Source organism: Staurois parvus, unplaced genomic scaffold (assembly GCF_062004578.1).
Source record: "Staurois parvus isolate SC_StPar_1 unplaced genomic scaffold, SC_StPar_1.0 ptg001045l, whole genome shotgun sequence".
NCBI classification, from domain to species: domain Eukaryota; kingdom Metazoa; phylum Chordata; class Amphibia; order Anura; family Ranidae; genus Staurois; species Staurois parvus.
This window is the reverse complement of record NW_028318841.1, coordinates 2,928,877-2,956,606: the sequence shown is the minus strand read 5'-3', so window position 1 is coordinate 2,956,606 and position 27,730 is coordinate 2,928,877. Positions and strand designations below refer to the sequence as shown.

The 27,730-nt window shown below is 39.9% G+C and overlaps 1 protein-coding gene across 1 annotated transcript in view; it reads left to right on the top strand.

The window, feature by feature from the left end:
* Window positions 1-27,730, top strand: part of STK26 (serine/threonine kinase 26) — a 149,549-nt gene that overhangs the window by 109,308 nt on the left and 12,511 nt on the right. The window contains exons 6-10 of the mRNA XM_089657954.1: window positions 1,018-1,203; window positions 8,602-8,744; window positions 11,400-11,493; window positions 21,060-21,122; window positions 25,271-25,407. Of these exons, the coding sequence (XP_089514080.1) occupies window positions 1,018-1,203; window positions 8,602-8,744; window positions 11,400-11,493; window positions 21,060-21,122; window positions 25,271-25,407 (623 nt within the window). The remainder of the gene's footprint in view (window positions 1-1,017; window positions 1,204-8,601; window positions 8,745-11,399; window positions 11,494-21,059; window positions 21,123-25,270; window positions 25,408-27,730) is intronic.

The following is a 27,730-nucleotide window of genomic DNA, read 5'->3' as shown; positions in this document are numbered from 1 at the left end:
GTCACAGTTTGAAATTTACAAATATTTATTGACTCAATACTGGTTAGCTTTTATATTTAGTAGAAATGTAGCAGGAATTTTTAAAAATTTGCTGTGTGAAAATATTGTTTTGATAAACATTCGCACAAATACCTTGGTGCCTTAAAAATCAGTAGCACCTTCTGTTTCTACTGGTCATGTGCTTTTGGAAAATGTATCATTTGGGAGGTCTTTTACAAACTCCCGAGAGCTGTAAGTGAAAAATAGAAAAGCAATGGAAAAACTGTAAAAATGGTCTGGCCACTGGAGTTTAAAATTGGAGTGCAGGGCCTGGCACCCTATTTAAGACCATAACATACCACTGATATTTAGCTGTGTAGATCAGCATTGTAGGCAACCACACGTAAGAAATAAATCTTTCTAGCTTCATAATGGAAGTAATGTGCGAACACTGACCGTTTTACGATGTCTTACACTGTTTAATTCCAGTCAAAAATTGTTACGATTACATGCCTGTCAGACGTTTTCCCTCACTTCTGTCCCAGTGGTGAGAAAGAAAAGAGAAATCTCCACCATGAACAGCAACAATAAAACTGTTTTACAATTTTTGGCTAATTCCATATTAACATTTCAGTATGTTTGCACACAAAAAATCAGAGCTGGTTTTTCTAGCTAAAGTGAATCTGTCAAAGTAAACACCTGTATTATTTCACTAGTGGCCACAGCTATTCCCTGGTTTGATGTTCAATATCTCATCTTTAATAATTATATATTGCTCCATAGTCGGAGTGTTTTTTTTTTCCTTTACAGGACAACTATTGTCACATTAAGTGAAAACTGCCATTGTGAACACTCATTTATAAGGTCCTCTGTTTTCAGTGCCACCTGTTGATGAAAATGAAATTGCCACCCTTTTTGGAGTTAGGATGCTTCATGAGCAATAAACAGTACTGAATACACACTATACACTTGCTAAAATTAAATTTCACTTTTGATGTGTAATTTCTTGTTTAATGTATTTATTTATTTTTCTTTTAGGCCGATATTTGGTCATTGGGTATTACAGCGATCGAACTAGCAAAAGGTGAACCACCAAACTCCGATATGCATCCGATGAGGGTACTGTTTCTTATCCCTAAAAATAACCCACCCACCTTAACAGGAGATTTTAGCAAACCATTTAAAGAGTTTGTTGATGCCTGCCTCAACAAAGATCCCTCCTTTGTAAGTATATATATTTTTTATTTTTTTTTTAAATTACAAAATTTTTATTTTTTTTTTGGATAGAGTGGAGGGGGGAGACACACACACTCTCCATTTGTCCTGTTTACCATTATTGAAAGTAAAAGAAATCCCAAATCTTGTGTTGTCCCCCAAAAAGTAATAGATGGGGAAATCTTCCAATGGAGACACTAGTTCTGGTTACCTGAGGGTCCCCTAGGGATTCCCTTTATTTGCAGGAATTTCCTCTTGCTGCCTGTTTTGGCTATGGGACAAGAAGTGAGGGAGTTATTCCCAATAGGACACAAATGGCAAAAAATACATTGACAAGGGGTGGTTATGACCTTCCCTTACTCTGTCCAAAATGAAAAAGGTTTTGCTTATAGTTCTACTTAAGGACCACTAATAGTTCTACTTTAGTAATGCATCCTTTGTATATATTACTTTGAGACTGAGCGTTCCCAAGAGAAAAGGCGGATTTTAGCGGTATAACACGAGGCAAATTCAAAATCACAAATTTTTATTTCCATATAGTTAAAACGTAAAATTTTATAAAAACGATGCAACACAATGAGTTTGCGAAACTCATAGACAATTTGAGTATCGAGATGCCGGTGGTAATACACAGAGAACCCAATTATGTTGCAATTAAATTATACAATTATGCAGGGTTTGGTATATGATTCTAATGTATGCCTATTCCAGACTCCATCTCAGGGTTGGGTGTTTTGCGATCTCAGACATAATTTTTAGATGGTGCTGCATTGTTTTTATAAAATGTATGTTTTAACTCTGTGGAAATAAAAATGTGTGTTTTTTATGAAGTTGCCTTGTGTTATGCCAACTAAATCTGCCTTTTCTTCTTGGGAACTTTTAGTCCAAAAGTAGTAAATACAATTTTTTTTGTGTGGCATAGTGGGGGTCTATATATCTTTATTAATTCTTTGTATGTATTGGGGTAAGCAAAGTTTTAGGAATTTGACTAATACATTTGTTACATTTTGGAACCCAATAACAGTCTGTCAGGGGCAGGCGACCTCAGAGGTGGAGGTCTACCTGAACAACATGGGTGAAGTGAAAGATCATCGGGCATAGTGTATCCTCCTCACACCTGTCTGAAACCTCTAATTGCCATACTACCGTATCACAATCGCGTGCATGGCACGGTAATCATGGGTTTAAACCAGGTGATGAAGAGGCAATATATCGCCTCCTCACCACCGTGCCAAATGCCCTGGGATCGCTTTGCAGAGGAGCAGCAGTGCCTACTGCACCTGTGAATGAGTCCTTAGTTGTAATAGGCAGTGGAACCCTAAGGGCTTGTTCAAATGTAAAGTTGGTGGTTGGTAAAACCCTGCAGTTGAATCAGGGTTTTACCATCCCCCAATCCCTACCCCCTTTAGCTAGTGAAGCAGCAGCCAAAGATGTACACATGCTGCTGCAGGAATCACACCCCTTTTTGCTTCTGGTAGGTGCTAGCGCCTGTCAGAGACCCATTCAAGTAGTGGGCCACTCTGCAAGTGCCCATGGTTCAAGGGCTTGAAGCAGGCGGTGAGAGGGCAAAACACTGCAGCCTGTTTAACCCCTTGTTTGCTGTACTGCGCAAGGTTGCAGAGCAGCCTCATTCACTTGAATGGGTCATGCTTGGCTGGTGCTACACCCACCAACCATGACAGGGCGTAGGAGCAGCCCTACAGAGGACATCAACTTGTGCAGCTCTTGCTCCTTACTACAGTTCCAACTTTACACGTAGTTCCTCTGCATTGCACTCTGTTTGATGCTTTGGGATGTTGGGTCAGCAAGCCCAAACCGAGATCTACCAGTCACCTGGCCAGCAGCTACTGGTAGATCACAATCTACTGGTTGCTAACCCCCGGAGTATGTCATAATGCAGGCACCAATAGCAAAACATACCTGCTCCCAGCTTGTGACATTGCCTAAAAATAATTTTTCTGCTCTCTCTCAAGGGGAGAAGAGAAAAAAATGATGTCCCTGCAAACCCTATAACAGCAGAATAAAAAATAAATAGCAAAAGTTTTTGTATTTTACTAGCCAATTCTGACATTTCTCTCCCACATGTAAAAATCCTCACTTTTTTGCTAGAAATAAAATTTACACACCTTTTTTTTTTTTTTTTTTTTTTTTTTTTTTTTTTAAAAAGAGGCCTTAGAGAATAAAATAATGGCTTTGCAAATTTTTTTTTTTTGTTACGCGATGATTGCGCAACACTTTTTTTAAAATTAATTTTAGTGCAGACAAACACCATATAACCATATACCCAATTGTTTGGTAAAAAAGAAAAGAAGCTGCGCTGAGTAAATAGATACTTAACATGGCATGCTTTAAAATTGCGTACACCTGTAAAACAGTGCCAAGGTATGGTACCTAAAAAATCTCCATAGGCAATGCTGTACAAGCTTTCACTAGTTACCAGTTTAGAGTTACACAGGAGGTCTTGTCCTAAAATTATTACTCTTGCTAAAACGTTTGTGTCGATAACTCACGTGTGTGTCCGCACGCAACCTATGTATGGGCTCTTCTCTACAGAGGGAGTGGGGAAGCTTTACAAATATATATCTACGCACAGCTGGTAAAATAAGTATTGAACATGTCAGCATTTTTGTAGGTAAATATAGTTCTAAAGGTGCTATTGCCATGAAATTTTCACATGTCGGTTAAAACGGTGACAGTCCATGCAATCCATACATACAAAGAAACCAGAACAAATAAGTTAAAAAAAAATGATGTGTAATAAAATGTAATGACCCCGAGAAAAAGTTATGAAGACATGGAAATCCAAGACACCAGCTGAAAACTATCAGTAATTAAAGAGAAATTCTGCCCCTTGTCAGTGCTAATTAATATCAGCTGGTTCAGTCTCAACTGATTAGCCTATGAAAAGATGTCTCATTCTCAAGGTCTCACACAAATGCCTCATGATGAGTAAAAGCAAAGAGCTCTCTCGACCTTCACAACCTTATTTTACCTGCTGTATATACAGTGCTCAGCATAAATGAGTACACCCAAACAGATTTGTTAGAAAACCTTTTAGTGTCCTTTCAGAATCAACATTTTCTATGATACACTATACTACAAAACACACCTACAAATGCGGGTCCTTGATTGAAACAAGATTTGTTAATTTGTACACAGATTATTTTTCCTAACAAATTAATTCAAGACCATGTTGCAAAAATGAATACACCCCAATAAAGCTTAGGAGGAAAGCTAAATTTTAGACAACAAAATCCTAAGTAACAAGAATTCAACTACAGGTGAGCCTAATTATTAATTAAATAGGTGTCCAGCAGACAGTTGTTTATAAAAGGGCATTACTTAAAGAAAACCGCTTCCCATTTCATGCTGTCAGCAATGCCACCACATGGAAGAGAAATGTCACAAGGCCTGAGAAAGAAAATAATTTCTTTACACAAAGGTGAAGGCTACAAGATGATCAGCAAAGCTTTACTTATCAGTCAGAATACTGTAGCAAAAGTGAACACAAATTTAACAAAAATGGAACTGCAGCCATCTCACAGATGTCCAGGCTGTCCACGAAAGTTAACACCTCGAGGAGCATTTTCTGATAAAGGTTTTAGAAATTTGTCATGCAAGTTCACTGCAGTTAGCTAAAGAAGTAGAAAGCCAAACTGGGGTGATTGTTTCCCGTGGGCAATTGCAGCTCAGTGTGCTGTACCAAGGATGAGTGCTAAGGCTAGAGGCAACGTTACAGGCCAGACCAGTGTCTTCCATTCATTGGGGTCCAGGTACTATTCCCTGTGGAACTGCCAAGGGGCCGCTGATGATCAAACTGCAAGAAATAGCTGAAGTGGCTATAGATGCAGATAGGCGGAGAAAGGAGTTCTTGCGAATAACAGTACATAGTCTTCAAGGTAGAAATTGAAATTATAAGCCAGGAAATGTTCCCTGTAGAGAAAGGTATGTCCACCTCCAAAGGACACTAGCACAAAACAAGATTGCTGAGAGTGGGAGGGCTTATATGGTCCTTACTAACAACTTGGAGGGTCCTCACCTGAAGGTGGCAGCATATAACCTGTAGTCTTGATTAATGGAATGTCCTGTACTGTCCTGTCCTGTACTATACTCAACAGAATTTTACAGGCAAGTCAAAAGAACAGTGAATATCTTGGAAGAGACTGGAGAGGAGTGCATCAACCCCAGCTGGTTGTCTATGGGCACAGACACAAACCAGTGTAGAGGTGCTTTAAAGCATGTGAGGAGGAGGCTTATCAAACATGCTAAATCCTGTTTTGAATAGCTCTGTATTTAATACGCTAAAGAGATGCAAGGTTTACCACAAAATTGGGGTGTGTTTTTTAAAGTGCATCATACATCTATTAGATAATTACCTTTTCTGTGATAATGTTTTTCTTGGGGTCACTAACCATTTTACATGCCAGAACTTCCACTTTGGATGGATTATTCCTGACATTCCAAGCAATTTCTAGGACTTGTATTTAGCAAATACTCAAGATTAAACTTTGCCATGTTCATGAAGGCTTACAGTGAATGTTACCAAATGCATTCATGACTGTATAGACTTTCCCAGATTATTAATGTAGTACAGTGTTTTCCAAAATGGAGCCTTAGAGTAGTAAATTCAACAGCATCTAACAGATTTCACACAAATGGACTTTATTTACACTCATTCTAAAGGATTGAAAAATCTAATTTTCATATTGGCGTGTATTCTCAAATGCTGTACCTTTCAAATGCCAGCTCATATATTTCTGGCAATAAAGGACACCTGTCATGAAAGAAATAGAGGTAGCCGTTGCGTACCTATTTCCAAATGAGCAAGTTGCCTGGAATCTTTGGTGACATAGAACAAGTTCAGAGCAAGAGTCTGCAAGACTTGTTTAAACAGGTCAGTGGCATAGGAAGTACAGAAGCCACTCTGACATCCAGGCAGCCAGAATTCTCAGATGGTGGTCAATATGTTTTACCTATGTCTTCTGAGCCTTTTTTCCTAAAGTTGGCCATGTTGGGATTGAAGTCTGGCTGTTTCAGCAGGGTCCATCAATAGAAGAAATGTATCTGCATTAGTACATATTATATTCCAAATTCCTGGATATGTATACAATAATATAAAGAATTTTTGTTTGGAGGGACCATGAAAAAAGTCAGATGAAAGAAAGGGGGTGGGGGGGATTTTGTTTTTTTTCTTAAATTTCCAAGTATTCCTATTTTTACATACCAGTATGAAACGTTTCAGTATATTCCCATCCAGATTTAAAAGAAAAAGTAAATTGTATCTCTCTACCAAAGCAAGCTCAGTGAATATCCTCCAATCAACACTCCCTCAAAGGAGAAGAAAAAAAGCCTGCAGTTATTTAACGAGATCTATAATGTGTTTGTCAAACAGCAGAATAGTAGAGTAGGCATGAGCCAACAATTTAAAAAACAAGTAAAGGGATTACCAGCAATTTTCTGAATTGCCACCAGTGCTTAAAGCTGGCCGTAAATTGGTTAAAAATTCTGCCAGTTCAGCAGGTACCAGCTGAATTTTGACCCATTGCCCGCTCAAACAGGAATGTTGGAAATTTGTTCCCAATCAGCAGCTGCAGTAACCGTAATCTGGAAGCTAGCAGTCTAAATAGAAAGCCTTTACTTCTGGCTGGCCGAATTGTGACTGTAATCTGTCTGCTGCAGGCAGGAGGGTATTTTTCTGCATTTACACCTCCCCCAGTGAGTGCTCCCATGTAAACAGATTATAAATTCTAACTTTGTGAGAGGCCACAAGGGGTGGGGCACCACAGCACAAAGAATTCACCAAGATGAGACCATACAGGCTACTGCACAAACACCAGCATTTACGTGGGTCACCATCTCCATCCAAAAAGCAGATGCCAACTATGTATGGTGCCTGAACATATTATGGCAACAGCCTTTTAGATGGAGGAAATGATGGGATTACAGTGGAGTACTTTGTTTCCGTAGAGGAGAATTTTTGAGACACAATACCTGTAAGCCTGATAACTCATTATTTGGTCTTCTGGGCTTCCTTTCATAGCCAAGGCATGTACTTCTGTTAGACATGGGATCAAAGAAAACATACTGTAGTAGCTGTCAGCTGTAATATTTAGATATATCTGCTACCCAGATCCAGGAATTTGTTGACCTTTGCCTAGTAGACTAAAATCTCAAACCTGTAATGCTGTGTCTACTGTAACATCTTTATTCCTGCATTAAGGTAAATGTTTTCTCGCTTGCTGTGCCACACCCCCCATTCTCACAACTGTGGCTGAGAGCAGCAGGAGCCATTGGCACCGAGCCGAACTATGTGTGACCTAGTTCGGCTCAGCAAGCACTTGCTATAGGGGCAGACACATAAGAGGAGTCAAGATCACCAGTGGAGCACCCCAGAAGAGCTCAAAGCACTAGCACATATTAGTCTTTTGGTCTGATCTCCGTGGAAGCACCTAGGCTGGCCAGAATGCTTGGATATTTTCATCGTCTTCCCCCCCACACACTTCCATATAGGCTTTTTGAAGTAATGACCAATCTTGCTGGCCTGTAGTTGGGCCCAGGCTTTTAGAAGTATGTACATAGCAGGTATTCCAGGCACGTGGGGAGCTTACATTACTAATGATCCAGACATCCAGAAAGCTGGAAATTCCTGATTTGTGTTTGTAAGACTGCTAGATTAGGTACTGCAAGTTCACTTTAAAATTTAAGGCCTAATTTGGGCAAAAAATACAAATCCGCACAAGGAAAATAATATACTAGTAACCCAATATACCCCTGGTGCTACTGACTCCTTCATTCCTTGAACCCCCCACATCCCTGCCACCATAATCTTCCAGCACAGCGAGGGGTAGTAGAGCTGAGGAAGCTGTAACAGTCGCTCATAAAGAATGTACACCCAGCTCTACTATTCATAGAAGCTTTACTACAGCTTCTATGGGTGGAGGGTAGGTGACTGAAAGGTCTGCCTTTTATCCATAGATCATGTTTCATACATAAAAACTGTAGCACAGCTTGTATGAATGGCTGCACTCTGTGAACTCATGAGTTCCTGTCACTGCTCCCTCTAATCTGTTAACCCCTGCCCCACTGGAGCATTATATTATATCGGGAACACATCACAAGGAAGACACCGGATTCACGTAAGGTGTTTATTTTTGTTTTTTTTGTCTAAACTTGTGCTTTAAGCTGTAAAATATGGATGCACCAATGTAAGTTTAAAGATGGACGTTGCTTTGCTGGTGCGAATGGTGATCTTGAAAGAATAACTGTTTTCAGATGTGCCAGTAATTAAAGTGAGGAACTGTATACTCAGATTGCATGTGCAAAATCTGTCCTCTTTGGGCATGATACTTTTTTAATGTAGCAAAAAATGTTGGCTTAGATTTTTTTTTTTTTTTCTCTTTCCCTCAGCGACCTACAGCCAAAGAACTTCTTAAGCACAAATTTATTCTTAAAAATGCCAAGAGAACATCTTACCTAACAGAGCTGATCGACAGATTTAAACGATGGAAGGCTGAGGGTCATAGTGACTCTGGTTCTGATGATTCTGATACGTAAGTATTACTACTATGATCTTTAAGAAAAAAAAAAACATATATATATATGAATTCGGATGCGTTTTGAACTGCTTTGACTCGCATGACATGAGCCAAAAGGGTTTACTGTGGAGCCAGTTAATGGGCTGGCTTCAGTGTGATCTGTAAAAGAATCCTGTGCCATTTTAGTCTGGTTCAGGTGTGATTTCCGGTGTCATCCTCTGTAACAATTTGGAATCGCACCGCAAAGCAGGCCCCGCACGTGTGAACCCAGGCTTTAAGTTGAACGCACAGCAAAACTTTTTTTTTTTTTTTTAAATTTCAGATAGTGTAAGGGAGTGTTATGACCCATTTTAGGTTTTTTTTTTTTTTTTTTTTTTTTCTTCTTTAGGGGGTTGGGGGGGGGGTTACCATCTGTGTCCCATAGCCAAAACAGGAAGTAAGAGGAAATCCCTCCAAAATTAGGGAAATCCTGGTTGTCACCAGAACTAGTATCCCCATTGAAAGGTTTCCCTTCTGTTCCTGTTCTGGGGACAACCCATAAGTTGAGTTTTGATTTTTTTTTCTTTTACTTTCACAGGGACACACAGCACTAAAAACCTGAAGTGTTCTGCTTCCTCACCATTTTGTTGCTTTTTGTTATACTTTAACCATTTCCCGTAAATGTACTGTGCCCGAGCTGCATGGGCAGGCTCAGTCGTGTGTGTGTATACATGTAACTGCCTACTTCCAGGTCTGCTGGCACACGCATATATGTCCCCTGCCTACCCATGCTGTGATTGGAAACCGCACAATTATAGCAGCTTTCAGGCAATTATTTTGGCTGAAATCAGATGATTGGCTGTGTCCAGTCAAACAGTCCTGTGTTTACAAAATGTGTGCAGGGAACAATGATCTGGCTGTTTTTTTTTTTTTGTTTTTTTTTGCTCCCTGAAAAAAAGCCATATATTAAAGTAAATGTAGCACACATTGGCACACAATTAACCCCTTGATTGCTCCTAGATTTTAACTTTCCCAGCCAGTGTCATTAGTTTGAGTGTATAGTATTGGCACTGATCACTGTATTAGTGTCACTATTGATGTCAGTGTACCTCCCAGTCAGCATGAGCTAGTGCCAGATTGCCAACCACACTACTGAAGTTTCACAATAAGTTGCTGACCACTGCCATTACTAGAATAGCATTGTAATTGCATAATTTCCTGTATATATCCCATAGATTGTAGATGCTATAACTTTTGCATAAAGCAATTTATATATACCTACATGTAGCCGAATACAGTTTGCCCTAAATTAATAAAGACATTTGATTTTTAATTTTTTTTAATTGGGTATGTTTTATAACAGAGTGGAATATATTGTTTTCTGAAATGTTCAGGTTTTTTTTTATATAATTAAAACTTAAAACCGTGGTTAACAATACCACCAAAAGAGAACTATAGTTGTGTGAAAATAATTATATAAATTTAATTTGCACATTTCACATGACCACCCAAGTAGCGCAGCACTGAATAGCTAAAAATAAAAATGCCCTGGTCCATGAAGGGGATGAAACCTTCTGGAGCTAAAGTGGTTAACACTTTTTTTTTTTTTTTTTTTTAATTTGGTTTTTATTGCTGTCTGCTGCCCCATTAGGGAGATTTACCTTATTTGTCCTGTTTACGGTTATCATTGAAAGTGAAAGTAAAAGTCCCAAATTATGGTTTGTCCCCAAAAAAGTAATAGGAAATCTTGCAATGGGCACTCTAGGTCTGATGAGCTGGGGACCCCAAGGTATTCTCTTAATTTGCAGGGATTTCCTCTCACATCCTGTTGTGGCTAAAGCCTAGTATACATGATCAGAAAACCAGGCATAAAATACTGATTTCAACGTATTCTTACGATAATCTGATCATTAGTACATAGATTTCAAGAGCCGATCTTGACAGTTCATGTGAAATTATTCAAAGGGGCAATCATGAAAATTTTTCTCATACAGTACCAGAACTATTTTCGTTTGATCAGTACAGTATTCGTCTGAAAAAAAACTTTGAAGACAACGACTACGCATGCTTGCAAACAAAAGAATACAATACAACACATTACATCAGTTCCCAAGTTGTATTTTGTCATAACTTCTGTAACCTATTGGTTTTCGATATGAGACTAGCCTCCAAAAAAGAAAAAAAAATGATCATTCGTCTTATCTTCTCATTGTGTGTACGAGGAATAAGGGATAGGAAGTGGAGGTAAATCTCCCCAGTGGGATACAGATGGCAAATATAACACTCCCTTCTATTCAAAATAAAAAAAAAAAAGTTTTGCCTATAGATCTGCTTTGAATATTTCTTCAAAACCTCTGTTTTTTCTTTTTCACTACCATATCTGCCTAAGTTGTATTGCAGCCCGGTCCAGTGTGTTGTCCTCTGGTTATACGTGTCAGTCCACCCATAAGCAATATTTAACTAAGTGCTGCTTTTCTTTTATTAGAAAGGGTTTTCAATTTTCATCATAAAGGCTTTGTTGTTGCCCCAGACTGTTATCTGTTCCCAGTGGGCGTGGTTATGAAATACCCAGTCTATCCCCAGAAACGCCTACATTCATTTCAGCACAGTGTAAATATAATGCCTTATGAAAGAGTACCTCTGTGTATAGAAACTCCTCTTACAGAAATATGACCTTCCTGATTTTTGCAGAGAGTCCAACAACAAAGAGAATCATTCTCATCCTGAATGGAACTTCACCACAGTCCGAAAGAAGCCAGACCCCAAAAAATTGCAGAATGGGACAGTAAGTGTCATCCCTTTTTAAAGTGTTTTCTCTTTGTTTTACGTTTTTAAATAAGTGTGCTTTCCACATTATGTTCTATATTTTCACTTTAAGTAGTATTAACACGTTCAACGAAATAACATTTTTCCCCAGCAAGCTATTTGTTAAAATTCTTAAGTGCTTATACTGTACAGCTTTTAATACTGCTGGCTCCTGCTATGTGCTGCTCACTTTAATTTCTGGCCTTCACATGAAAGAATTAATAGGAAAATGCAGTCTCCAGTTAGTCTGTTATGTTGGAGAAGTGGAGAGCCTTACATGGCTGTATTTTTCTTTTGATGCACACAGTGTAGGGTTTGGGGGGAAGAGGACACAGCTTTGGTCCCTGCGTGTAAAGGTGGCTCCATAGGAAACTGCACCAAAAAAAGGAACCTTCCCAAAACAGGAAACCTACGGCAGCAGATATGGCTCTAGTTTAATGCAGTAACACATCTCAAAAGCAAACATATTGCAGCTTACCGGTTCTGATGGCTGTATTTCCTTTTTTAGTCTGATGGCTGTATTTCCTTTTTTTTCTTTTTTCACCTGGTGATCCAGCTACCAAGTCTGTTTTTTAGAACCACAAGCACACCAGCAGAATGTTTCAGTTTACATAGATGGGACAATCAATTTACCACTGGCAGGGTTGAATAAAATAATTCTTTTTGTTCATGTAAAACCTTTATCCCAAAAGGAAAGAAACTGTTGCTGTGACTGATTATAAACTGTGAGCTGGAGTTTGGCTTCAAATATTTGTTGTATATAAAAATCTACATCTAAATCTACATTTAACACTGCCCTCTCCCCAGACTGACAATACTGTTGTCTGCTGTGCCTCCTGTGCTCCTTCATCCAGAGTGGTGTCTCACTAATACAGGATGTGTGTTACTGGCCCGATCACCAGGTGAAAACAGAGGGGAAACAGCCAAAGAAAAGGAAAACTGATGCAGCCAAAACATCTGATTTGGTAAACTGCAATATATTACATTTTTGGCTTTGGGTTTAATAGCGGTTTAAACATGGCCAAAAACAAGGATTAAGACAAAGAAGCTGTATACTTGGTAAGTTTGTTGGCTGTTCCAGTGGGTTTATGCATTTTTTTTTTTTTTTTGTGGCGTGTAGGAAGGAGAAATTTCATATGTAGCAGATTTGAATACATTTGTTTTTTAATCAATTAGTTTTAAGAAATTAAACATTTTTAGTTTTTCTACTTAAAAAAACATCAATCTAAAATTTCATATTCCTGATATGTGCCTGCTGTATCATGTAGTTGTATGAAAAGGGAACATGTGCTTTGTATTGCTTCCTTTGTGTGAAATCCTGGGTGTTCCAGCCAATCCCTCTGCTTTCCTACTAAAAACTGATCACACTAGGCTGAAGATCACAGTGTGGTCAGTTTTCTAGCTGTGCTAAGAGAACTCAGCCTGCTCTCCTCCAGTGATCAGACTTGTGCTGACACTGGGAAGATCAGTGTGCTAATGCCTCTTTCCCTAGCTCTCTTAAGATCCTTATGCAACTGAGAACCGAGGGTATCCCTCAAATTAATTTCCATTTTAAACTGGGTTGTTTTACAAGGTGGGGGTCCATATATACTCTTAGTACAACCTCACATATTTACCCCAAAAATATAATCAAAAAAGTATTTGAGAACAAGAATACCACAAGTGAATATTTTTTTTTATTAATGTAATAGAGCGGGGCGGTTCAACTCAAAGCCAAAGTTCACTTTTCAGATAGGAGAATCTGTTTGCATAACAGTTAATGTAGTAGTAGGATTACATTGCTGGTTTCTGTTGATTTTTTTTTTTTTTTTTTGGTATGACAGTGCTTATTTTGGGGTGACTAAGTAAGGTCATATAAGACACTTTTTGCTTTTTCTCCCTCTACATGGGAAGGAGGTAAAGGTTTTACTTACTGTATTATATGTATTGATTTTAATGTTGGTTATTTTAGAACACCCTACTTTCTGCCAGTAGTTAATTTTGGATGGAAGAATCCAGAAACAGTAGAGTTATACTGCCACCTTCGTTTTCTTGCTAGTGTCCTAGGAGGTTCTACACCCTTTCTTTAGCTTTGCTGAAATAGGTCTAATTCTGAGTCGTATAAAAAAAATGGCCACTGCCCCAGTCTTACTGGCCTTCACAGCAAGGAGCACATGGAAGGGTGACATATCTCAAACAACAAAAAAGAAAAAATCCCAGCTCTAACTTGCCAGCCTGCAAACAAACCGAATTACGCTGTCTAAGAGCGTGCGTTAAAAACTGGTTTAGTTAGCACACATTTGCAAATACATATGTAAGCTACAGAGCCTCTTCACGGCACCCCAGTATTCTGTATTTCCTAACTCTCCAATTTAGTCGTATAGTACAGGTCACGGGCTCTATAACAACCTGAAGGTTGCCGCATAAAACTCAGTCGTAATAGTTAAACATTATCGCGCAAAAAAAAAAAAAAAAAAGCTGAAAGGACATCTCCCCAGCAACCCCCTACATCAAATCTGTTGACTCCTTGGCAGAAACTTGGGGGGCTATTTCCGGACCCAGGCAGTTGAAGGACATGCGGCTGGCTTTAAAGGGTTGCCAAGCACAGCTGCAGGTGCACCCCTCGGCATGTACTGCCACTCATGGAGTTAGCTGCTGGGTACTTTACAGGTTTAGGGCCATGGGCTTTCTGTGCCAGAGCTTTGCCCCTGAAGTCCCCTGCAGGGTTATTCCCATTGTGAAGGGTGACACCAGGATGGGCTTTTTATCCCCCTGTTAATTCTACCCACTATATCTCTGGTGAGTACATAGTGGTGTCTAAAAATTCAGCTCAGCGAGCCCCCTTATTCTCTGACTTCCTTTGGGATGTGTAGAAGTCACAAACCACCTTTCTGGCAGTCACAGCAGGGAGTCAGGAGTGCTGGAGTTGATTTAAAGTTGACACACTTTTTTTTTTTTTTTTTTTTTTGACAGTGCAGTTTTATTAGTGCTATTGTGCTTGCATCAGTCCCCCAATGTGGTGTCTAGTATCCATGTGTGAACCAGGCACTTACTATGGGCTCGTTTTCAGTGGTGTTACCGTGGCTGTGCACCCTGCCTCTTTCACTTTTCGGGCAGGACTTTGGATCGGGAACATGTCCTGGCTCTTGCAGGCATGTATAGTGACTGTTTCTACACTACCTAGGTTATTGTGGTTTACAGTGCTTGGCAGCCAGGCCATTCCCCCTCCTTCTCTACTGCTGCAGAGGTTGTGAGTACCCCTCTGGGGGAGGGATTTTCTGCTAAGGTATGGTTTAATAGGCAGAATTTCTGACCATAGACAGCAGGGATCATAGCCATACCCCTTCAAACTCCCCTCAGTTTGTCTCTGTTCTCCCTTGAGCTTAGAAAAGTTACCTGAGGAGGTAGCAGTTGGGAATTAATTCTTCTGAGGAATCTGATCAGGATGGCACACCTGTAGATTTCATCTAAATTGAAGGATACTATAGCTACTTTTTTTATTGATGCTATACATCCATGCTTTGCACAGAGTCCTTTACAAGAACCTAAACCAGCCAGGACTTTCCCAGTCTGCTTGTTGGTAGAGCCTGTCCTGTATGACTGGTCTCACCCAGACAAGAATGTTTTCCTCCTAAACGCGTCACTCAACATTTTCTCTGTAAGGAAAGCTTCCCACATGAGTGGGTGGTTCTTGTGGTAGATCCAACCAAAATCTTGACCTTGTGGAAGATAATCCTGTGTTTTGAAGTCGTAATAGGCAAATACCTGTTTTGTCCCTCCTTGAATAGGTACATCATAGAGATCAGAAGGGTAAAAGTAGTCTCCTCACCCTGAAAAAATGCTTGTGCCTCCTACCAGTAGGACCTGGGTTAGGAAAGGTTTCTTTTTGTTTCAAAGGTCTTTTCCGAGTGATGGGCACACCCACTTCAAAAGAGGATGTCTGTCAGCCTTTTGGTCCCAGACACCTAAGTCCAGTTTGTCATTTCCAAGTCATTTACAAGTAGGCATTTTGCACTCTCCCTCCTCCCTTCTTCATACTGTGAAACTCTTCTCTTTTGTCATGAGGGGCAGATTTGCTTGTTGTCCAGCAGCTCTTATCTCAAGGGGTAATTACTGCTGTACCAAAGGAAAAATGTTTTCAAGGTTTTTTGCTCAAACATTTCCGTTCCAAAACAAAACGGTGGGGTCTGGCCTAACTTCCGTGTGGAAACTGCCAGATAGTCATCGCTTCAGTGCAATATTTACTTTGCTGTGGGAGATCTGCAATAACCAATTTGTTGCCCTTCCTTTTGGTCTGTCCTACTACCTCTTTTGAGCAGTCTGATTCCTTCTGTGCTTCCTGAGGATCCTCACCGGTGTCTCTCTGCTTCTCATTCCTTCATTATTAAGTGGATTAGACAGTTTATCATTAGGGCTTATAGTCTGCAGGATAGGGTTCCTCCTTCCTTGTTAAGAAACCGTCCACCAGATCTATTAAATGTTTGGGCCTTTCAGCCTCAGGCCTTGTTCACATGTGCAGAGATGTGAGTTTTTCTGCACGTTATGCAAGTGCACAAAGAAAACCGTTATCTATGTGCTCTGTTCATACCACAAGACTAGTATCTTGTACAGAATGTTTCCGTGCAGTAATCTGGAACATGTATAAAACTCACTGAAACAAACATGAAAACTAATGTAAACTTTGGCTCTGCAAGTAAAATCTACAGGTTTTTTTCTATCCGTTTTTCTACACGTATGGTGTGAACAAGGCCTCGGGGCATCTGTTTTTCAGATATCTAAGGCTGAAACCGGAGATTCTGTTCCCACATTCGTTATGTTCTACCAGGTGAATGTTTAAACCTCCTCTGATCTCAGATTTTGGGTATAAGGTACTTTAAGCCACTTTGAGTCTGAGCCCTTTTTGGTCCGACTTGTTATGTTTTTGTTGGCATTCTTTGGTGTTGCCCACCCCTAAGTTAGACTGCTTTTGGACTTCCCAGTCATAATGATTAAAAAGCCATTGTCTCATATTGTACAACTAAGCCAGTAAAATCCCTTCCTGAAGTACAGTACAAGACACAAACTGTCAAATCATTAAAGTGGTTGTGAACCTAAGACTTGAAATGTGAACAAAACATATCCCTCTACAGTGTGTACTTGTCTCCATTAGGAGCACTGTGTCATTTCTGTTTGCTGCTTCTTTTCTCTGCTATCAGCATGAATCGCTTAATCGCTTCTGTGAAGTTTTTCTGACACCGAGAAAAATGGTGACAGGGAAGAGATGGTTTTTTTTTTTACCTAGAGACATCAGTCAGGATTACTTGCTGCATGAGCTGGTTTCTATTTGACTATTCATATTAGCTATTTTATCAGCACTAGCTTTGGAGGCCATACATTGACCTCACTGGGCTAGATGTGCAGAGCTAACCTGGAATGTGAGGACTGTGATCTGTATTCTGGTGTTTTTCAGACTTTTGTATACTATTAGCCACAAAGCACTTTTCAGATCAAGAGCTGTGGAACAACCCCTTAAATCCCTGTCTTTGAAGGCTCACGTAGTAAATACAGTCGGGCTGAAGCTTCGGGAGTTACCTCATAGATTGTACTGTGCACACCTTTTCATATTTCCTGCCACCAATGTTTCCTACCACAATAAGTTTTTAGTGTTGAGTGACCAAGAACTAATATCTGATGAGTGGAGTGCTGCACACACACTCTGCACTTTTCCACCTTTCAGCCTGGAGGCAGTAACATCCTGCTGCGGTTTCTGCTCCTAAAGCACCACATAAATCTCAGGTCTGTTTCCACTGCTCACCTACAGTGTCCTGGCCACCTCCAGCCACCTGAAACTCCCCTCAGCACCAGCTTTTAGGGTTTTAGTATCTCACATTGAGCCTAGTTGCATTCCTGCTGCGTGGATATAACCTATCTTCACGAAGACACAGAGGACAGTGCAGCCACCACAGGTGACCTCAGTACATACTTTCCTAATGGTTCTGGGGGTGTTACTCTGTTTCCTCAGTGGGAACCAGCACCTGTAATACAGAACCTGAGACCATTATTGTTCTCTCCCATATTTGTGCTCAGGTATTGGGTATTCTTCCTGCAGTGGCTGTAAGAACATTCTGGCACCCTGCCATTCAGAGTCTGTCTGACCCTCCTGAGCCCCACAAATCAAGCTGGGCCTGTTGCCTCTGTCATCTGACTCAAATTGAGTCCCTGCATTCTATCTTTGAAGAACCAGAGCAACCACAGTCCCCTGCTTTTGTCCCTGATTTGCAAGAGGTTGTTTTCACATCTTATTGATGCATACTACCCTGTATCTGAAGAGTCAGCCTGCTGTTCCAGGCCTCAGGTTTTTTTTTTTTTTTGTTTTTTTTAGAGCTCCTATATCTGCAAAGACCTTTAAACTACAACTGCTATTTATATTCTTCCTTCTGTCCATACTGGAAATGCCCAGAGGGGTCCAGGGTTTACCTGGGTGTCAGAATTTTCCCCTTTTGAGGGGAAATGTTTAAATTGATGGTCTGTTCCCAATGTATATTCACCCGTGCCCTACTTTAACATTAGTACCACTAAACTGGTTGAGGAAGTGTTCAATCTTTGAGGTTACACTGTTATTCAGTTAGTCCATCTGTAAATCCCAGTTTTAATTGACTGGTCTGGCCCCCCATTTATCAGTGGTAACTTTAATTTTTCATACCGTGTCAGAATTGGTAGATTTCCTCAACTGCCAGGGCAGGCCCCCATTTCATAGAGTAGCTGGAGCAAATGTCTGGAGTCCTTGTGCTTTTATCACAATGGCTTATTACAAGCATCCCTTGAAGGACTGCTGTCCCTGAAATGCTCCAAGCACTATGGCTGTAAAGTTGGCATGCTGATGCTGCATCTGACTTAACCTCAGAAGTTGTCTCTTCAGATTTGCTTTTGACACCATTAAAAGCAACTCCACAATTACACATCTTACACTGAAGCATGAACACAGTGGCCATGAAGAGAAAAAGAAATTACACTGTTTCCCTTCATCTACTTTGGTAGTAGGTACTAATAGACCTGCAGCGTCCAACTCCCACTCAACCCTTAGAGTTCAAAGTCAGCTGACCTCTCTGAAGATCCTTCAACATTACGGTGTGTTCATTTTTACAAGGTGTGGGGCTGTTTGTACATTCAGATAAGTCCTTGAGTAGTCTGCCTCTTGGCATCTGGGTGCTCAGGGCACCCCTTTTAACCTATGGGCTAACCTTTTGGCACATCCTTTGTTGTCCCTTACTATTTTGTAACTTCCCAGTGTAGGTGAGGGTAGTAACTTCTCAGGTCTTGCTGGGTTCCCCACCACCCTAGAACTCCTTGTCTCTGTCCAAGAAAGGACATGGCGGAGTTGTACCCCATCGAGACAACCACTAACTTCTTCAGGGGAATCCTATATCGTTGGGTAATGTTAAGCCCTTTGTGGTACTTGGTAACCCTCATTATCCCTGTTCCTCATAGGGACTGTCCCTGACTTACTCGGTTGGCTGGGACCTGTTTCTGATTTTCCTACCCTAATTGATGGCATGGCCCTTTGGTCTCATTCAGAGTAACCTGTTTCTTCTTGTACTGGATCTTGTGTCTACTGTGGTACCCTTTCCTGGTATCCCCATTGTGGGATTCTCAGACAGCCTCCCTGAAAGAGGGGTCAGCTTTTTGGATCCTTGTAAATGACACTGTTCTGAAGGGCATTACACCCACAAGCTTCAACCAGATAGGGCCTTGCATTGGTATCGATCAGTTATCAGTGGGTGTGGTTTTGCTCTCAAGTCCAGGGGAATGATGAGGGGACACCCTCCTAATGTGGTTGGCCTTCAGTCCCTTTCAACCTTTCTCGCTACTGCTGGAGACCTGACATTGGGGCAAGACATCCGAATGATCTGTGTGGATTAGGAAATTCTTGGTGTAATCCATCAGTCTCTTTGAATGAATTAAGTGAACACTTCTCTTTTGCCCTGGGAGGACCTCTTTTTTGGAGTTATCCCCTGACCTAGGACTGCAGTCTGGTTTCTCAGAGGGAACGGTCCTCCATTCATCAGGGTATCCCTCTGTAGATAGGCTTCCTGAACTGGATTGTGCTGAACATAACCTAGATGTTGCAAGACTTCTCTTCGGGAAAGATGTGAAGGGACAAGTGGCCTGTCGATGCATTGGCATCTGGAACTCTTCAACCAGTGGGCTCTGCGCTGAAGGGAGAGGTTTGTACATCTAGTATCCTGTATGACAGAAATAATCACTGGAGGGCTCCGTGTTCCCATGGGTTGCCAGTGGGCGGATTAGCCACATTCCTGCTGAATGTCCTTCATGGGATCATCCAAAGATCTAGAGATGGGTCCTTTTTTCTGTTGTTGCTCCGCAGCCTCTTGAGGATGTTTCTACAGATCCCTTTCTTGGTTCTGCCCTTAATCAGGTGAATGTTCTTAACACTGTGAGAGTGGTTCCTGTCCTTCATTCCAGACATCCTGCAGATTTTTGTATCAGGCTTTGGAGAGGTCTTTGGGTGTTATTAGATATGGTTCTTCTGTTATCCCCTTGCACCAATATAAGTGGTATGGCTTTTATCCATGCCTGGCTTTGTAGGAGTACCTATTGTGCACCCTACTTCTTTTCAGTCAGACTTTGATTGGTACGTTTTGAGTTCCCAACCAGTCTCAGGGGTCACTTAGTTGTTATAAGATGTTACACTCTGGTAATTTTCACTTTTTGGGGGGTTGCTGGCTTGCGAGGCCATAAACCTCAGTCTTATCATAGAACTCTCTTTCCCTGAATGCCAAAGGTTGGGAGTGTAAGGTTTGGACCTTAGGTAAACAGTCTGGCCTTGTGGACCTGCTTTTGTCCAAGGGTTCTGTCTTTGAACCTGTTCTCCTGCGGACTTTTATTTCCTGTTTTACCACTTTACATTGTTGCTCTGTTTCTACCTTTTATTAGGTAGTTATGATGTTGCACCTGTTTTGGTTTCATGGTCTCTCTGGTTCAGGCTTCATGTTCCTTCAAGTGGAGTCTTTCCCCTTTGGCGGTGATCTCTTCTGTCCTGTAGCCTTCCATTGGTCATTGGCAGCTTTTCCCCCTGTCTTGCAGGGCCATCTTCTAATATTTCAGCCTTAGTCCCTGAGTTGCAGAGTTTTCAGTCCTGTCAATGACTGTTGCCCACCGCTTAGCTGACTGCTTTTGGATGTACTGACTGTTTCTGAATTCCTTTGTCCTTTATTGGACAAGAGAGAATTTATTTCCTTTGGGTCATGCTAATGCATGCTGGGTATAGAAGGTGTTATGAGGGCTGGCTTACAATTTTTCTTTTTGCCAGTGTCCTAACCTTCTGTAGGATGCAGTAAACCCAGCAGTTTCTGAATTCCTCTCTCTCTATGGACTCCCAAGAAAAATAATTTTTGGTAAGTACGAAAATCTTTTTTTTTTTTTCTTACTGGAATCTGTGTAATATGTAAAAACTGTATCTCACAATGGATATATGTCATGTCTTTCTTGGGTATGTCCTTTTTGGGTACGTTAACTAGATAAATCTGTATAACATACATGCGTAACCTTTTTTCATTTGCCTTTCAGGATCAAGATCTTGTAAAAACCCTGAGCTCTTTATCTGTAATAATTGCCCCGGTATTTGCTGAGGTATGTCTTTTATGTTGAAGCATAGTTAAATAAACACGTAGGTGTTTTCTTTTTTTGTTTTGTTTTTATTAAAAAGTGTTAACCACTGTTGGCTCCCATGCGGTTTGTATTTAGAGGAAGTCCTAATATTTTAATTGTAAACATTTATGCTGCACAAGTGTTTTCTGTTTGCTTTTTAAATTGCATAGTGCATATATCTTTTGTAAATCCCTTTTGATTATGCTCTACAAAACACTGGAGATTTTTATATTGGGATTGGCACAAAGAAGGAATAATATGCTATTTAGTGCAGCTGTGAAATAGTACTGTAACTGTTATTCGACAGCACCTGCCAGTTTTGTGTTTTTTTGTGTTTTTTTTTTTTTTTGTTAAGGTGGGAAAGCGTTTAACTGTATCCAGATTCAGAACTTAGTGGTTGTAAAGGCAGAACATTGTTTTTACCATAATGCATTCACCGTATTAAGGTAAAAAAATTTTCAAGTGTACTATCGTCCCTAATACAATACAATGGTGGGTGTTGCTTTTTTTTTTTTTTTTTTTTTGGCACATGATATTTGTACAGTTTTTTGAAGCGCAAAGTTTTGCGATAACATGCACTTTAATGCACAAAAACACAATATAATACCCAATTTTCAGGTAAAATATAAAAGCTGATAGGTTGAGTAAATAGATACCTAACATGTCGCGCTTTAAAATTGTGGACACTTTTGGAGTGGTGTCAAACTATGATAAAACTCTATAGGCAATGCTTGAACCATTTGTGTATGCGTTCGTCTTTGTGTGCAAACACAGGCAGGCAGTGGCGTTGTAAAAAAATGTGTGTGTATATATATATATATATATATATATATATATATATATATATATGTATGTATTTTTACTTTCTTTTTTTTTTTTATGCCACTTGCCCTTCAGAGGATTTACCCCCCTCTCTGACCAGGCCATTTTTTTGCAATATGGTGCTCCATTACTTTAACTGACAATTGTGCTGTCATGCAACACTGTACATAAATTAAATTCATGTCCTCTTTTTCTGTTTTTATTTTTTGTGCTATAAACAAAAAAACCCTGACAGTTTTGGAAAAGAAACAATATTTTTGACTCTTTGCTATAAAACATATCCAGCAAAAAAAAGTCTTCATAAATTTAGGCCAAAATGTATTTTGCTACATGACTTTTGCTTAAAAAAAAAAAAATCCCAGTACATGATTTACATGAAAGTTATAGTGTCTACAAATGGCGGTATGTATACTGGAATTTTTATTTTCTTTATACAGCGACTTCATAGCGGGGCTGCGGCAGGCGTTCTGACACGGGGGGGGGGGGGGGGGGAGACTGACTGTCACTGACATCCCCAGTGACACCAATACAGTGATTGGTGCTCATATAAAGCACTGACAGTGTACTAATGACAGGGGTTAACATGGGGCAATCAAAGGGTTAACTGCCTGCTATGTGTGTTTTACTACGGAGATATGCTGATTTGTTTTTCTCTGCACAGCAGAGAAATACAAAGCAGCATGTCCTTGTTGACAGCAGAGAGACCTGTGTTTACAGGCCGATCTCTCCCCTGTCAGCTTTCCCCGACGAGTGGCGGCCGGGAATCGTTGGCCAGGACCCCGTGATTGACATCCCTAGCCGCCAATAGCAGTGCAGGTAAGGTGCGCGCCCCCTACCCAGAATTGCAAATCACATATATATTTTGCACAGCCCTACCGCCCTCTAGTAGTACCTCCTACTACAGGGCAATGGGCAAGTGGTTAGTCACTTTTATTGCTGTTGCAAGGGATGAATAACATCCCTTGTGATGGCATGAGCAGTGACAGGTTCTCTTTACTGAGACATCTTGGGTCTATTAGATATATCTGTCTTCTGCCCTTAAAAGCATCTCATCAAACCAGAGTTTTGAAAAAAAAAATATTTTATCATTTCTGTCATAAACAAATATCCAAAAAACTAAATTTTCATCATAAATTTAGGCCAAAATATATTCTGCTACATGTTTTTGGTTAAAAAAAATCCCAGTAAGTGTATATTGATTGCTTTGTGTGAAAGTTATAGCGTCTACAAACTATGGTATAGATAATGGAATTTACACAGCTTTTACTTTGACTGCCCATCACATTTCTTGAGGTGCTAAAATACCAGGATAGTACAAACACCCTCAAATGACCCCTTTTCGGAAAGTAGACACCCTAAGCTATCTGCTGAGAGGCATATTGAGTCCATGGAAGATTTTTTGTTTTCCACAAGTTTTTGGAAAATGACAAACATTTTTTTTTTTTTTTTTACACAAAGTTGTCATTTAAATTATATATTTCTGTGGTACCCCTATACTCAGGAGAAGTAGCAGAATGTATTTTGGGGAGTAATCCCACATATTATGCCCATGGCATGTGTGAGCAATAAATCATTTAAGTGACATTTTGTGTTTTTCTTTTGTCATTTTTCCGAAAACTTGTGGCAAAAAAAATGAATTCTTCTATTGGCTCAACATGCCTCTCAACAAATAGTTTGGGGTGTCTACTTTCCAAAAAGGGGTCGTTTTGGGGGGTGGGGGCATTTTATACCCAGCATTAGAAGTTTATGCCACACATCATTCACTCTTCTAACCATCTGAAGACCAAGCCTTTTCTGACACTTTTTTTTTTTTTTTTTTTCCACATGAAAAAAAAAATCAGTATTTTTTGCTAAGAAATTACTTTTGAACCCTCAAACATATATAGTTTTTTTAAAGTAGACACTCTACTGAATAAAATGGTGGGTGCTGCAAATTTTTACATAACACTCCCGCAGCGATTTTTCAAACGCAAATTTTTTTTTTTACTTTTAATGCACAAAAACACAATATATTGGCCAATTATTTGGTAAAATATAAAAATGATGGTTTGCCGAGTAAATTTTATACCAAACATGACATGCTTTAAAACGGTGCATGCCCCGTGCAATGGCAACAAACTGCATACATTTTTAATATCCATGGGCAACGTTTTAAAAGCCTTTACAAGCTACTATTTTAGATTTACAGAGGAGGTCTACTGCTAGAATTACTGCCCTTGATCTGCAGGTTGCGACGATACCTCACATGCATGGTGCAACCGCTGTTTACATACCATCACAGGGTCAACGCTCGTGCACGCAGGGGCGAGGGTGTGCTTTCTTTTTACACTATCCCTTTCATTTTTTTTCTCGATCACTTTTAATGCTATCACAGGGAATGCAAATATCCCATATAACTTCAATGGGCATTCATATATTATTTTTTTTTTTTTTTTTTTTAAATCTGAGGTCTAGTTATTTCCTCTGCCCTTACATTATTTAATCTCACCAAGATCTGTGTGATCAGATGCTTTTCCAACTTACAATTTATAATCTGAGACATCCTCACAGAGAAGGTTATTCAGCCTCAAGTTTCTCCCTAATTACGGTGTCTTACATTATATATTGGTTGTTTTACACAGTAGTATTCACTAAATACTGGTCAACTTTAACAGTTTTGCTGATGAAATGCAGATCCACAAATTAAATCTGATCAGTAATTTAAGGCAGAAGAGATGGTCATTTTTTTCTGTTAAGTTTTTCTTTCCTTTACGGAGGTATTGGTGTCACCATTTTCTTCATGCCACTCAAGAAATTAGTTCTCTGGTTTTGAGGCATCTCTTCACTCTAAGCCCATTGCTGTCTTGTTTACACAAACCCTTATTGGAGCTTTAACCCTTTCACTGCCATGTCCATATGGCGTACAGAGCTACAGCACTGCTTCCAGCAGGCCAAGTCTGTACACCATACTGACCTGCATTCCTCCTCTGCTATAAGCTCATGGTCACTTCAGTGAGCATGAATTTATAGCAGAATTGTTCAGCAGACTCTGTAAGCCGCTAATCAAAGCTATTGATTTGTTCTGCAGTCTTCTGAGGGGAGAGGCTGCTTAAGGTACCCTAAAAATGGGTGTAACATGTTCTCAAAGGTAAACTTTTTATAAGCAGCCCACTTTAGGACCAGGGAGTTGTATGACATATAGCAATATATGCACTAGCACATGCGTGTTTTGCAGCGGGGCGCTGCAAAGGGGGCCTCTGTTTGACGAATAGTGAAAAAGTGATCTAATACTCTAACCTTTTATCTAACCTGAGATGTTATCTTTACAGCTTAAACAGCAAGACAGGAATAATGTCGTGAGGAAAAATGCCATTGAAGAATTAGAAAAGAGTATGAACCAGGCAGAAGCTACGTATCCTGGAATTACTGACAAGATGGTAAAGAAACTTATGGAAAAATTCCAGAAGTGAGTATTTTACTTGAAATAATCGTTGAAACAACATGACTTTAGAAAAACACTGATGTGATGTGTAACAATATGAATGTCTTGTCTGATCTGTATGCCTGATATTTACAAGTTTGGGAGAACCTGTGATAGAGCTTTTAACTTCATGCAGTTTTAATACATTCTGCTACTTTAAGATAAAAAAATTAAATACTAATGTATTTTACACTACTACATTGCCATGCAGTACACTTTTATAAATTAAAGCAAAACTTGACTCCAGAAAGGAGTTAGTTCTGTTTTAACACTCCCTCCCCAAGCAGAAATGCTGGAAATATCTTAAATGTTTTTATTTTTGAACCTGCCCATCCAGCCTAGGCCAGAATGCCTTTCTGCCTTCAGGAATATTTGCACCATGTCTCCCAGTAGACTGCAGGATCGACACATAGGGGCCATGGACAGGTCCGGCATGTCACTCGAGTTAGCTGCCTGCAGCAAGAGGAGGCAGCCAGCTGAAGAGGAACAAGATGGTTCCATAGGACCCGCTATATGGCACCCAAACAGCAGGACAACTCTGGATTTGCTGTGTGGGCTAGTACTGTTGTGTTCAAAATAATAGTCCAAAGATCACTAACCAGATCAATCACTGTTTTTGGTATAAATTATATTTCTAGGTGGCAAATAATTTACTGTAGTAGAGTAATAGAAAACCAACAGACCCAACAGTCATGACATGCATGCTGCTGATTCTGTGTAATTGAATCATTAATCGTAAGGGGCGTATTCAAAATAAAATCAGTGTGGTGTTCAATTAGTAAGGTCATTCTGTCTGTGATAAAACAGGTCTCAGATGGCCCTTATTTAAGGATGAAGGCAGCAAATGTACATGCTGGGTATAGTGCATTTCTTTCTGAAAATCTGAGTAAAATGGGTTGTTCCAGACATTGTTTAGAAGAATAGCATACTTGTATTAAAAAGTTGATTGGAGAGGGGAAAACATATAAAGAAGTTCAGAAAACGATAGGCTGCTCAGCTAAAATTACCTTTTTAAATGCTTTTAAAATGGCAACCAAAAACAGAAAGATGTGGAAGAAAACCGAAAACTACCATTCAAATGGATTGAAGAATAGCCAAAATGGCAAAGACTCAGTCAATGTTCAGCTCCAGGGTGATCAAAGAAAGTCTAAAGTTACCTTTGATTACTGAAACAATTAGAAGACGCCTATGTGAAGCCAAGCTATCGGCAAGAAGCCCCCGCAAAGTCCCACTGTTGAAAAAATAAACTGTGCTTAAGCAGTTACAATTTGCCAAAGAACACATTGTCTGATTTAAAGAGAAATGGCGCTACATTTTGTGGACGGATTAAAGCAAGTTTGTTCTTTTTGGGTCTAGTGGCCGCAGACAGTTTGTTAGACAATCTCCAAACACTGAATTCAATCCACAGTACACTGTGAAGACAGTCAAGCATGATCGCACAAGCATCATAATATGGGGATGTTTCTCATACTATGGTGTTGGATCTATTTATTGCATACCAGGGATCGGGATCCAAAGTATCAAAAATACTTGAAGAGGTCATGTTGGCTTATGCCGAAGAGTAAATGCTGTTGAAATGGGTGTGTCAACAAGACGACGATCCCAAACACCCCAGTTAGCAAGCAACATCACGGTTCCAGACCATCGATATTAATGACGTGGAATGGCCAGCCCAATCACTGGACCTTAATCCAATAGAAAACCAGTGGGGTGACACAAAAAATGCTGTTTCTGAGGTAAAAGTAAGAAATGCAGAGGAATTGTGGAATGTAGTGCAATAGTTTTGGGCTGGAATACCTGTTCACAGGTGCCAGAAGTCGGTCGACTCCATGTAACACAGATGTGAAGCTGTTCTCAGAAACAGTGCTTATACAACTAATATTCAGTGATTCGCAGCAAATCTTGAAGCATTTTTCACTTTATACAGTAAATGTTTGCGTTTATAAAGAAAAATGAAGACAATTTTTTTGAACAGCCCAATATTCCTTTTTCTTTACTTTCTGCAAAGTAATACATTTTGAAACCTTAATGTTTTTTGATTTTGAATAGACTGTGCAGTGTTCCCAATGCATTTGCATATATGTATCTAAAAGCTATCCTAAGGATTTTGAGCTTTACTCACTTTTTTTTTTTTTTTTTAAACACTATTATTTTTAACACAACTATGTGTTTTGAGGAGAATGCAGCAGTACAGGTGGCATTCGAAAGTGGAAGTTCATCTCTGTCCCTCCCTCCCCCGCAGTCTTCTGGGACACGTGACAGGCCCCAGAAGACTGCGGTACCATTCACATTGCGCTGCGCGCCTCAT